The sequence below is a fragment of the Elephas maximus genome, chromosome 23, assembly GCF_024166365.1.
Source record: "Elephas maximus indicus isolate mEleMax1 chromosome 23, mEleMax1 primary haplotype, whole genome shotgun sequence".
NCBI classification, from domain to species: Eukaryota; Metazoa; Chordata; class Mammalia; order Proboscidea; family Elephantidae; genus Elephas; species Elephas maximus.
This window is the reverse complement of record NC_064841.1, coordinates 29326035-29339975: the sequence shown is the minus strand read 5'-3', so window position 1 is coordinate 29339975 and position 13941 is coordinate 29326035. Positions and strand designations below refer to the sequence as shown.

Here is a 13941-nt window from a genome sequence, read left to right as displayed (position 1 = left end):
ATAAACACAAGCTTAGAGAATCTGCAAAAACCAGGCCAAAGCTACAAGAATTACTAAAGGAAATTCTTTGGTCAGAAAATCGATAATATCAGATATCAACACAACACAAGGTCACAGAACAAAACATCCTGATATCAAATCAGGGAAATCACAAAAACAAAATAAGATTAATTAAAAAAAAATGCTCAAAACAGGGAATCACTGAAGTCATTATGTAAAAGATTACAATAATCAAAAAAGAGGGACTAAATACAGGAGGCATAGACCTTCCATATGGGGAGGAAACCAAGGCGATATAGGACAATACAAGTTAGGTTTTCACTTAGAAAAATAGGGGTAAATATTAAGGTAACCACAAAGAGGTCTAACAATTCCATATTTCAAAAGTAAAACCAAGATGAACATAACAACTCAGCAAAAATAAATTCAACTACTATAAAAGTGAGGAACACATAATTTACAAAGAAAAACTTCTTGGCACAAAAAAGTAAGTGGAAAAATGAAATTGTCAACAACACACACAAAAAGGCATCAAAATGACAGCACCAAACTCATACTTGTCTGTAATTACGCTGAATATAAACGGACTAAATGCACCAATAAAGAGTCAGAGAGTCGCAGGCTGGATAAAAAGACACGATCTGTCTATACGCTGCCTACAAGAGACACACCTTAGACTTAAGAGACACAAACAAACTAAAACTCAAAGGATGGAAAAAATACATCGAGCAAACAACAATCAAAAAAGAACAGGAGTGGCAATATTAATTTCTGACAAAACCGACTTTAAAGTTAAATCCACCACAAAGGATAAAAAAGGACACTACGTAATGATTAAAGGGATAATTTACCAGGATGATATAACCATATTAAATATTTATGTGCCCAATGACAGGGCTGCAAGATATATAAAACAAACTTTAACAGAATTGAAAAGTGAGATAGACACCTCCAGAATTATAGTAGGAGACTTCAACACACTGCTTTCAGTGAAAGATAGGACATCCAGTAAGGAGCTCAACAGAGACACAGAAGATCTAATTGCTACAATCAACCAACTTGACCTCATAGGCTTATAAAGAACACTTCACCCAACAGCCGCAAGGTACACTTTTTTTTCTAGTGCACATGGAACATTCTCTAGAATAGATCACATATTAGGTCATAAAACAAACCTTTCCAGAATCCAAAACACTGAAATATTACAAAGCATCTTCTCAGACCATAAGGCCATAAACGTAGAAATCAATAACAGAAAAATCAGGGAAAAGAAATCACATACTTGGAAACTGAACAATACCCTGCTAAAAAAAGACTGGGTTATAGAAGACATTAAGGAGCGAATAAAGAAATTCATAGAATGCAACGAGACTGAAAACACTTCCTATCAAAAGCTCTGGGTCACAGCGAAAGCAGTACTCAGAGGTCAATTTATTTCAATAAATGTACACATGCATAAAGAAGAAAGAGCCAAAATCAGAGAACTGTCCCTACAACTTGAACAAACAGAAATAGAGCAACAAAAGAATCCATCAGGCACCAGAAGAAAACAAATAATAAAAATTAGAGCAGAATTAAATGAATTAGAGAACAGAAAAACAATGGAAAGAATTAACAAAGCCAAAAGCTGGTTCTTTGAAAAAATTAGCAAAATTGATAAACCAGGCCAGATTGACTAAAGAAATACAGGAAAGGAAACAAATAACCCAAATAAGAAATGAGATAGGCCATATCACAACAGACCCAACTGAAATTAAAAGAATCATATCAGATTACTACGAAAAATTGTACTCTAACAAATTTGAAAACCTAGAAGAAATAGATGAATTCCTAGAAACACACTACCTACCTAAACTAACACAAACAAAAATAGAACAACTAAATAGACCCATAACAAAAGAAGATATTGAAAAGGTAATCAAAAAACTCCCAACAAAAAATGTCCTGGCCCGGACGGCTTCACTGCAGAGTTCTACCAAACTTTCAGAGAAGAGTTAACAACACTACTACTAAAGGTATTTCAGAGCATAGAAAAAGATGGAACACTCCCTAACTCATTCTATGAAGCCAGCATAACCCTGATACCAAAACCAGGTAAAGACAGCACAAAAAAATTACAGACCTATAACCCTCACGAACTTAGATGTAAAAATCTTCAACAAAATTCTAGCCGATAGAATTCAATAACATATCAAAAAAATAATCCACCATGACCAAATGGGATTTATAGCAGGTATGCAAAGTTGGTTCAATATTAGAAAAACAATTAACGTAATCCACCATATAAATAAAAGACAAAAACCACATGATCTTATCAATTGATGCAGAAAAGGCATTTGATAAAGTCCAAAACCCATTCATGATAAAAACTCTCAGCAAAATAGGAAAAGAAGGAAAATTCCTCAATATAATAAAGGGCATTTATACAAAGCCAACAGCCAACATAATCCTAAATGGAGAGAGCCTGAAAGCATTTCCCTTGAGAACGGGAACCAGACAAGGATGCCCTTTATCGAGGCTTTTATTGAACATTGTGCTGGAGGTCCTAGCCAGAGCAATTAGGCTAGACAAAGAAATAAAGGGCATCCAGATTGGCAAGGAAGAAGTAAAATTATCTCTATTTGTAGACGACATGATCTTATACACAGAAAACCCTAAGGAATCCTCCAGAAAACTACTGAAACTAATAGAAGAGTTCAGCAGAGTATCAGGTTACAAGATAAACATACAAAAATCACTTGGATTCCGCTACATTAACAAAAGGAACATGGAAGAAGAAATCACCGAATCAATACCATTCACAGTAGCCCCCAAGAAAATAAAATACTTAAGAATAAATCTTACCAAAGATGTAAAAGACCTATACAAAGAAAACTACAAGGTACTACCACAAGAAACCAAAAGGGGCCTACATAAGTGAAAAAACATACCTTGCTCATGGATAGGAAGACTTAACATTGTAAAAATGTCTATTCTACCAAAAGCCATCTATATATACAATGCACTTCCGATCCAAATTCCAATGACATTTTTTAGTGTGATGGAGAAACAAATCACCAACTTCATAGGGAATGGAAAGAAGCCCTGGACAAGTAATGCATTACTGAAAAAGAAGAACAAAATGGGAGGCCTCACTCTACCTGATTTTATAACCTATTATACAGCTACAGTAGTCAAAACAGCCTGGTACTGGTACAACAACAGACACATAGACCAAAGGAACAGAACTGAGAATCCAGATATAAATCCATCCACATATGGGCAGCTGATATTTGACAAAGGCCCAGTGTCAGTTAATTGGGGAAAAGATAGTCTTTTTAACAAACGGTGCTGACATAACTGGATATCCATCCCCCAAAAAATGAAACAAGACCCATACCTCACACCATGCACAAAAACTAACTCGAAATGGATCAAAGACCTAGACATAAAGTCTAAAACGATAAAGATCATAGAAGGAGAAATAGGAACAACGTTAGGAGCCCTAATACAAGGCATAAACAGAATACAAAGCATTACTAAAAATGACGAAGAGAAACCAGATAACTGGGAGCTCCAAAAATCAAACACCTATGCTCATCCAAAGACTTCACCAAAAGTGTAAAAAGACCACCTAGAGACTAGGAAAAGATTTTCAGCTACCAACCAATGCCTGATCTCTAAAATCTACATGATTCTGCTATAACTCAAACACAAAAAGACAAACAACCCAATTAAAAATCAGGCAAAGGATATGAACAGGCACTTCACTAAAGAAGACATTCAGGCAGCTAATAGATACATGAGGAAATGCTCTTGATCATTAGCCATTAGAGAAATGCAAATTAAAACTACAATGAGATTTCATCTCACTCCAACAAGGCTGGCATTAATCCAAAAAACACAAAATAATAAATGTTGGAGAGGCTGTGGAGAGATTTGAACACTTATACACTGATGATGGGAATGTAAAATGGTACAACCACTTTGGAAATTGATTTGGTGTTTCCTTAAAAAGCTAGAAATAGAACTACCATACGACCCAGCAATCCCACTCCTTTGAATATATCCTAGAGAAACAAGAGCTCTTACACAAACGGATATGCACACCCATGTTTATTGCAGCACTGTTTACAATAGCAAAAAAATGGAAGCTTCCAAGGTGCCCATCAACGGATGAATGGACAAATACATTATGTTCATTCACACAATGGAATACTACGCATGGATAAAGAACAGTGATGAATCTGTGAAACATTTCATAATATGGAGGAACCTGGAAGGCATTATGCTGAGTGAAATTAGTCATTTGCAAAAGGACAAATATTATATAAGACCACTATTATAAGATCTTGAGAAATAGTTTAAACTGAAGAAGAACACATTCTTTTGTGGTTATGAGAGGGGGGAGGGAGGAAAGGTGGGAGAGGGGTACTTACTAATTAGATAGTAGATAAGAACTACTTTAGGTGAAGGGAAGCACAACACTCAATACAGGGGAGGTCAGCGGAACTGGACTAAACCAAAAGCAAAGAAGTTTCTTGAATAAACTGAATACTTCGAAGGTCAGCAAAGCAGAGGCAGGGGTTTGGGGACTATGGTTTAAGGGGATATCTAAGTCAATAGGCAAAATAAAAATCTATTAAGAAAACATTTTGTATCCCACTTTGAAGTGTGGCGTCTGCGGTCTTAAACGCTAGCAAGCGACCATCTAAGATGCCTCAATGAGTCTCAACCCACCTGGATCAAAGGAGAATGAAGAACACCAAGGACACAAGGTAATTACGTGCCAAAGAGACAGAAAGGGCTACATGAACTAGAGAGTACATCATCCTGAGACCTGAAGGACTAGATGGTGCCCGGCCACAACCGATGACTGCCCTGACAGGCAACACAACAAAGAATCCCTGAGGACGCAGGAGAACAGTGGGATGCAGACCCCAAATTCTCATAAAAAGAGCAGACTTAATGGTCTGACTGAGAGTAGAAGGACCCCAGTGGTCATGGTCCCCAAATCTTCTGTAGGCCCAGGACAGGAACCATTCCCAAAGCCAACTTGTCAGACATGGACTGGCCTGGACAATGGGTTGGAGAGAGATGCTGATGAGGAGTGAGCTACTTGCATCAGGTGGACACTTGAGACTATGTTGGCATCTCCTCTCTGGAGGGGACATGGGAGGGTAGAGGGGGTTAGAAGCTGGCAAAATGGTCACGAAAAGAGAGACTGGAAGGAGGGAGCGGCTGTTTCATTAGGGGGCAAGTAAGTGGGACTACGTAGTAAGGTGTATATAAGTTTATAAGTGAGAGACTGACTTGGTTTGTAAGCTTTCACTTAAAGTACAATAAAAATTATTTAAAAAATAAAAATAAAAACACCACACTTACTGGCCTGACAGAGATTAGAGAAACTCTGAGAGCATGGCCCCCAAATACACTTCTAGCTCAGTAATGAAGTCAGTCTTGAGGTTCACCCTTCAGCCAAAGATTAGACAGGTCTATAAAATAAAATGAGACTAAATGGGAACACCAGCCTAGGGGCAAGGATGAGAAGGTAGGATGGAACAGGAAAGCTGGTAATAGGGAATCCAAGGTTGAGAAAAGGAGAATGTTGACATGTTGTGGGGTTGGCAACCAATGTCACAAAACAGTATCTGCACTAATTTTTTAATGAGAAGTTAATTTGTTCTGTAAACCTTCATCTAAAAAATACGGTAACGAAAGAAAAAAAAATCTTTGCCAATCAAATAGGTAAGACATGATATCCAATTCTTATTTTCTTTTACATTATTAAGAAGATTGCATTTTGAAAACATATTTTTTGGTAATTGATACTTCTTATTTTGTTAGTTGCTGCCCTTTCCTTAATTCAATCTTTGTACTACCCAATGTTAGTAGTTCTATATTTTTCCTATGGATTTATAAAAACTCTCCAACTCTGAAGGTTACTAAATTCTTTGCTCACCACATAATAACTATTTTTACCTAAGTTAGTTATTTACAGTTTTACTTGATTCATGACTTCTTTATAATAAGAAATTTTTTAAAAATGGTATGGTCATGTCTGTCAAAATTCTGTTTTACAGTTTATGCCTTTTTCGTCATACATCACTCTTTAGAACTTACAATCCCATTTATTTTCTCTATGACTTTCACATTTTTAATTTTCACATTTATATCTTCTATAACTAAAGTCTTACTATAACTCTTTCAGAACTCACATGAAAATATATAAAATCAATGTGATCATACACATTTACCTCAGACTACATTTTTATTTTAAAATTCAGATGAGTCTTACGGGGAAAAAAATTCCTTGCAGCTCTTTTCATTTTGAAAGACTGTAGTATCAACATCAAACAACATAAAAACCTGGTTACTTTTCTGAGCTAACATTATTATTTCCTTTTTGTCACCAATTATGTTCACTGTGTATGTTTGTCTCCTCAGCTGGCCTGTAGGCATTAAAAGGCATTAACGGGGTAACTTCTACCCAAGACTGAGCTCTTTAAGAAATTGCCCATGAAATAGTCATCGCTAGATCTGTGGAGCTTAGCACAGTGTTTGGCATTCAGCAGCCACTTTGACAATTTGTTTTTTTTTTTTGACAATTCAGTGAATTCTGTGTGCTAGACATATATTAAAATCTTATGAAATGACTAAAATGGTAAGTGGTTAAAAGAGTATTTTTAGAGCCATAACCCAGCAACAAATGTGGGGCAAGGAACAGAGGTTCAAAAAAGAAGAGAAAGAGAAGTAAATAGGTAGGAGGCTACTGCAAGATCTAGGCTTGCCCTGAATGGGCCTACATTGTGGGTGGTTATGAAAGTGGCAAGGAAGGGTCAAACCAAGATAACATGATGAGGCCAAGAGGGCTAAGTGAGTACAAGTTCCAGTGACAGAAACCAGGAAGGTGAGAAGAGCAATCTGGGCAGGATGGGACAGGGACAGGAGGTAATGATTTTGGTATCCGACATACTGAATTTACAGCACTGGCAGGGCAGCCAGTTAGAACTGTGTGGTAGACTGTTAAAGTCACAGGCCTGGAACATACTATAGGTAAGTGGACAAAGGGAAGCGGGAAAGGAAAGCAATCTCTACAAGTACTTACATGGGTGGTTTGAGTTCACCTAGAGGTGCCTCAGAAGAAAGATCTAGAGATCTACTTCCGAAAAACCAGCAAAAAAACCAAAACAAAACAGAGCACAGCTCTTCCCTGCCATACGTGGAGTCCCTGTGAGCTGGAATGACTCCATGGCAGTCACTGTGTCAGGTGTGTTACTCACAGAATTGGAATTTAAGTGCAGAGTTATCTGCACACTAATGACAGACAGGAGAAAGAACCACAGAGATTGATTAGGCCGTGGCTCCACCATTCCTGGTTATATAGACTTTGGAGATATTTACTTACGCTCTCTGTAAATCTTAGTTTCCTCATCTAAGAAATGAGGACAATAATAAGGCTACCTCAAAGAGCTGGCATAAATTACATAATCCATAAATAGCACAAAGCATGGTGCCTAAAATATAATAAAAGTTCATTAAAGGGTCATCACTAGTGGAAAAAAACCAGCGAACTTAAACAACTGGCTTTGGGAACATTAAGGGATAGAAGAAAGATTCAGAGATATTGAAAAGATGGGGAGATATTCAGGGAAATGGGAGAAAACCTTGAAAACACACTGTTCCGAAAATCATGATGGCTAAAGGCCTCAAAGAAGTAAGGAGCTGCTTATTTAAACTCAGCAAAGAGGAGGACAGGGAAACGGGCCATTCAGACCTGCATGTTCTTCATGTAAGTAAAACAAATGTGGACACTGCTACGTACCCAGAGCTGGTCGTCCATGCCTGGAGGGTTCTTTTTGATAAAAGCACCATAGTAAGTAGCAATATTTCGGTGATGAGAATATTTCTTCAACATGTTAATTTCTTGTTTGATTTCTTCCTCTTCATCCTGTTTTAAAACAATAAATATTTTGTCATTAAATACACTATCTTTAGTAGGATTCTGTTTTTCACCACCATCTCTATCAACTAAGTAATAAATTCATTCTTAAGGTTTTCCCTTCTACTGTGATAAATAAGCAAAATTTTAAATAAATGAGTATAAAGAAAAAAATTATAATACAACACACTGACAGTCCAAAAAGGTCTCCTGTTTGTACAGAAAACAGACATAGCATGTAACTTGCCAGAAAAAACACCTCATCCCTTCACCTGGTTGAGATCAAGGTAAACAGGCTATTGAGATAAAATTCACTCCAGGCCTCTGGGAATGATGTCCACCAAAACCCCAATACTATTGCTGTTGGGTCAATTCTGACTCATAGCAACCCTATAGGACAGAGTAGAACTGACCCACAGGGTTTCCAATGGGGAACCCTAGTGGCACAGTAGTTAAGAGCTTGACTGCTAACCAAAAGGTTGGCAGCTCGAAACCCTATGAGGCAGTCCTACCCTGTTCAATAGGGTCACTAAGAGTCAGAATGGGTTAATCTTTATGGAAGCAGACTGCTACATCTTCCTCCCATGGAGCGGCTGGTAGGTTCAAGCCACTGACCTTTCCATTAGCAGCCAAGCCCTTAACCACTGAGCCACCAGGGCTCCTTCTTTGAAGTCTATTTTTATTGAAGTACCTGACTGAATAGGATGAAAGTCAAGTGGGAAAGGGAGCAGGGTAAGTTCTGAGGAAGTTCACAAAGCAAGAGTACCCACCTCACCTTCAGGAAACTGAACATGAAAAGAAAGAGGGGAAACGTGGTAGTGCCATAAAACTCTCCTACAGAGGTTTTTTTTTTTAATATTTAGGTTGCGTTCATTCTGAGTTTCAATTTGGAATTCACCAACGTGGGCCGTTTTCGATGTTCTACTGGTGGAGTGCATATTCTTTCATGATTTTTTTAATTAATGATTTTTTTTCTTTTTTAGTCTTTATTTTTACATCAGTTTCGGGTTTATAGAAAAATCAGAAAGTACAGAGAATCTGCATACACCCTTTGCCCCTCCACATTATTTCCATTAACGTCTTGCATTCTTGTGGTACATCTGTTACGGGGATGAACTTGTATTGATATATTAGTAATTAAAGTCCCTAGTTCACATTAGGGTTCACTTTTTGTGTTATACAGTTCTATGGGTTTTGACAAATGTTTCATGTCATGTGTCACCATTACAGTACCAGACAGAATGGTTTCATGGCCTTAAAAATGCTTTGTACTTCACCTATTCCGTAATTTTTATCTTAATGAATGTACACACTATCTTTTGGACTGAAAAACAGTATTTTGTTTTTGAGGTTAGTGGGGAAAGTTTCTATTCTAGGATCATTGTTTTAGACACAGCAGTAGCAATGGCCATACTTGAGTGTAAGAAGTTACATAACCATGACCTGAAAGACCACCCACCGTGTGACCCTCTCAGCACTGCTCACCTCCAATCTTCATAAGCCTCCTTCCTGTATCTCTGCATTCTAGGCCTGTCTGCAATCTCTCATCCCTGTTCCCTTTTTCACATAATTTCTACTCATCATTCCTGACTGAGTTTAAACGTCTTCCCTAATTCTCTTAGGCAATACCAAGTCCCCCTCCATATCTTGTCACAGCCCCTCCACTTGTCCTTCCCATTCTCACCATATTTGTTGGTACGGTACGAAGCAGGGGTCATACTGTGCCCTAATTGCCCTTTTAGCTGTCTCTCTTCTCCACGGACTGGTAGCTCTTCTCTGCCTTCAGGTTTCAGTTCCAGAGTCACCTCCCCAGAAAGCCTCTCTTCAGCCTGACTTGGTGCCTGACCCTGACTGTCATCTTGTGTCTCTGCCTTTGTCACACCTATCAGAATTGAAATCCACATTTATCTGATGATTCCATTAGTCTCTCTTCCCTATCAGTCCACAATGACCATAAACACAACAGTCCTGCCTGCTTTTGTTCTCTATTACATCCCGAGCACCAAGTAAAGTGCTGGGAATAAATCAAATAAAAGAATGAATACCTGCAAAGGGCCCAGCCACTTAGAGCAGCATGGTGATGCTTACAGGAAAGCAGTGAAATGCTGACATTTGCTTATCGCACAGAAACAATTCTAAGTAAAAAAAAAAGAATGGAGACTTGCAAACCTAGGGGAACTAAAGCATGTTACATATCACGTGGCTTACCTAAGTCAAAGACCAGGTAACTGTCTCATCACAGAATGGGTGATTGGGATGCTGAGCTAAGGGGAAGCACATGGCCCTAACAGCGACGAGGGGAGTGGGGTGGGTGAGGGGCTGGGATGTGGCTGGAGGGCGGCAGGATGGCACACTGCCAACCAACATACTCTTCCTGCAACCACTGGAAATTTTCCCTTCAACTCTCGGAAAGTGCCCACATCTTCCCTACAGGCCTAAGAGCTTCGCAGACCTACAACTATCTTCACAGACCTACACAGACCTACAACTGCCAGGTTCACACTTGTTGAGGGGTCCCTGCAGCGCACCTCATATGTCTTACTGTGGGTACATATTGCTATTTGAAACTCACTACATGGGGTCAAATAATTTTGGATGGATGTAGGATATGAGCAAATGTACTCTAAAAAAAACAAAAACAAAAACAAACCCATTGCCATCGAGTCAATTCTGACTCATAGTCAGAATATACTCTGGGGAAGCCTAAACAGAAGGGGAGAAAACAAGACTAACGGTTTCTGTGAGCAGGACGGCATTGCCAGCTGCTTAGATTAAAGAGACAGACACGTGAGGTTATAAAGGACACCAATCACTCTCCAAATGCAGCCAGTCTCAGCTTTGGTAATTCTTAGTGGGAATTCAGGCTGTACCTACAAGTACTTACTGCCTGCTTGTTATCAACAGGATGCTGGGTGATGTGGGAGAATTAGAGAGGGAAAAAAAACTGCCTAAAAAAAGCTTACCATATCATTAACAAAATAAGAACTTATGAAACAATTAAATAACAGTGTAATTTAGTATAATTAAATCCAGAATAAATACTATTAGAAGTCAGAATGAAGTCACACATTTTCCATCATTCTGCAAAGGTAAACTGAGGCAATATGGTGATGAGGAAATTACACGCAATGAATTTAGGAAAAGAAGGATGAAGGGGAGTAGGTGGGGTGCATGTTGAGTTTGGGCTCCACCCTTTCTGGCTACAAGATCTTGGGAGAATAACCTTTCTTTTTGGAGCCTAGGTTTTCTCATCTACAATGAGATACAGATATTATAATAATATTATTATACGTCTCAGCTTTTTGGAATAACTAAGTAAGGTATGTGGGAGTTAAAAATGTAATAAAAATAAGCACGATTATTAATCTTCTCAATGAAAAAAATAAATTTTATAAAAGGTAGATGGGCAGGCATTTAAGTAACCTGAATTTTGGGTTTAAATGGTACTACTCCCCAACACAATTACAGAATCATTGTGGGTCATAACTATGTTGCTCTAATATAGAACCTGTAGAATCTTCTATGGCCTCATGAGTGTGCATGCGATTTATCAGGCCTCTGGGGCTACTGTTCATTCTGATTTCTAGTATAGGGCAACGATGGCAGTAAGTTATTCGGTGAAATTGAAAGAGAGGCACTTACCAGGGCTATAAGCACTCGCTTAACTATGCCACATACAGGCCACCCTCTCACAGTATGGCTCATTAAGAGAGGTGAGCTAAGATGCTTTCAAAAAGACAAACAGAACAACACCAGTGGATAGAATTAGACTCAAAAGGTATAACGGAAGGATGTCTTCTATTCTGTAAATGAATTATTTCTGTGTCTTAAGTATTGAACAGCATAGGGATCAAGCTCATGGGCAAGCTAACAACCACAGAATCATAAAAACAAAAAAAGTTGTTGTTGTCGTTAGGTGCCCTCCAGTTGGTTCTGATTCATAGCCACCCTATGCACAATAGGACAAAACACTGCCTGGTCCTACACCATCCTCACAATCGTTGCTATGCTTGATCCCACTGTTGCAGCCACTGTGTCAATCTGTCCCATTGAGAGTCTTCCTCTTTTTCACTGACCCTTTACTTTACCAAGCATGATGTCCCTCTCCTGGTCCCTCCTGATAACACGTCCAAAGTATGTGAGATAAGGTCTTGCCGTTCTTGCTACTAAGGAGCATTCTGGTTGTACTTCTTCCAAGATAGATTTATTTGTTATTCTGGTAGTCCGTGGTATATTCAGTATTCTTTGCCAACACCACAATTCAAAGGCGTCAATTCTTCAGTCAACCTTATTCATTGTGCAGCTTTCCCATACACGTGAGGTGATTGAAAACACCATGGCTTGGGTCAGGTGCGCCTTAGTCCTCAAGGTGACATCTTTGTTATTCAACACTTTAAAAGAGGTCTTTTGCAGCAGATATGCCCAAAGCAATGTGTCTTTTGATTTCTTGACTGCTGCTTCCATGGGTATTGATTGTAGAGCCAAGTAAAATGAAGTCCTTGACAACTTCAATCTTTTCTCCGTTTATCATGATGTTGCTTATTGGTCCAGTTGTGATGATTTTTATTTTCTTTATGCTGAGGTGTACTCCATACTGAAGGCTGTGGTCTTTGATCTTCCTCAGTAAGTGCTTCAAGTCCTCTTTGACTTTCAGCAAGCAAGATTGTGTCATCTGCATAATGCAGGTTGTTAATGAGTTTTCCTCCAATCCTGATGCCCCGTTCTTCTTCACATAGTCCAGCTTCTCAGATTATTTGCTCAGCATACAGATTGAATAGGTATGGTGAAAGGATACAATCCTGATGCATAGCTTTCCTGACTAAAACATGCCGTATCCCCATGTTCTGTTCGAACAACTGCCTCTTGATCTGTGTAGATTCCTCATGAGCACAATTAAGTGTTACGGAATTCCCATTCTCCACAATGTTATCCATAATTTGTTATGATCCACACAGTCAAATGTTAAGGTAAGCATCTTTCTGGTATTCTTTGCTTGCAGCCAGAGACATCAGCAATGATATTCCTGGTTCCACATCCTCTTCTAAACCCGGCTTGAATTTCTGGCACTTCTCTGTCGATATACTGCTGTAGCCACTTTTGAATGATCTTCAGCAAAATTTTGCCTTCATGTGATATTGATGATATTGTTTGATAATTTCGGCATTTGCTTGGATCACCTTTCTTGGGCATAGGCATAAATATGGATCTCTTCCAGTCTTTTGGCCAGGTAGCTGTCTTCCAAATTTCTTGGCATACATGAGTGAGCACTTCCAGTGCTGCATCCGTTTGTTGAAACATCTCAATTGGTACTCCATCAATTCCTGAAGCCTTGTTTTCGTCAATACCTTCAGTGCAGCTTGGACTTCTTCCTTCAGTATTGTCAGTTCCTGATCATATGTTATGTCTTGAAATGGGTGAATGTCAACCAATTCTTTTTGTACAGCGACTGTGTGTATTCCTTCCATCTTCCTTTGATGCTTCCTGCATTGTTTAATATTTTCACCATAGAATCCTTCAGTATTACAACTCGAGGCTTGAATTTTTTCTTCAGGTATTTCAGTTTGAGAAATGCTGAGCGTGTTCGTCTCTTTTGGTTTTTTTATCTCCAGGTCTTTGCGCATATCATCATAATACTACTTTATCTTCTCCAGCCACCTTTTGAATTCTTCTGTTCAGCTCTTTCACTTCATTATTTTTTCCTTTTGCTTTAGCTGCTCGACGTTCAAGAGCAAGTTTCAGAGTCTCTTCTGACATCCATTTAGGTCTTTTCTTTTTTACCTGTCTTTTTTAGTGACCTCTTGCTTTCTTCATATACGATGTCATTGATGTCTTTCCACAACTCGTCTGGTCTTCAGTCATTAGTGTTCAATGCATCAAATCTATTCTCGAAATGGTCTCTAAAGTCAGGTGGGATATACTCAAGGTCATACTTTGGCTCTCGTGGACTTGTTCTAATTTTCTTCAGTTTCAACTTGAACTTGCAAATGAGTAACTGATGATCTGATATGCAGTCGGCCTCT

At 38.7% G+C, this 13941-nt stretch overlaps 1 protein-coding gene across 3 annotated transcripts in view; it reads right to left on the bottom strand.

Moving 5' to 3' along the window:
* Nucleotides 1-13941, bottom strand: part of TNIK (TRAF2 and NCK interacting kinase) — a 481587-nt gene that overhangs the window by 172280 nt on the left and 295366 nt on the right. For all 3 annotated transcript variants that reach the window (XM_049867710.1, XM_049867708.1, XM_049867709.1), the window contains exon 4: nucleotides 7805-7930. In XM_049867710.1, the coding sequence (XP_049723667.1) occupies nucleotides 7805-7930 (126 nt within the window). The remainder of the gene's footprint in view (nucleotides 1-7804; nucleotides 7931-13941) is intronic.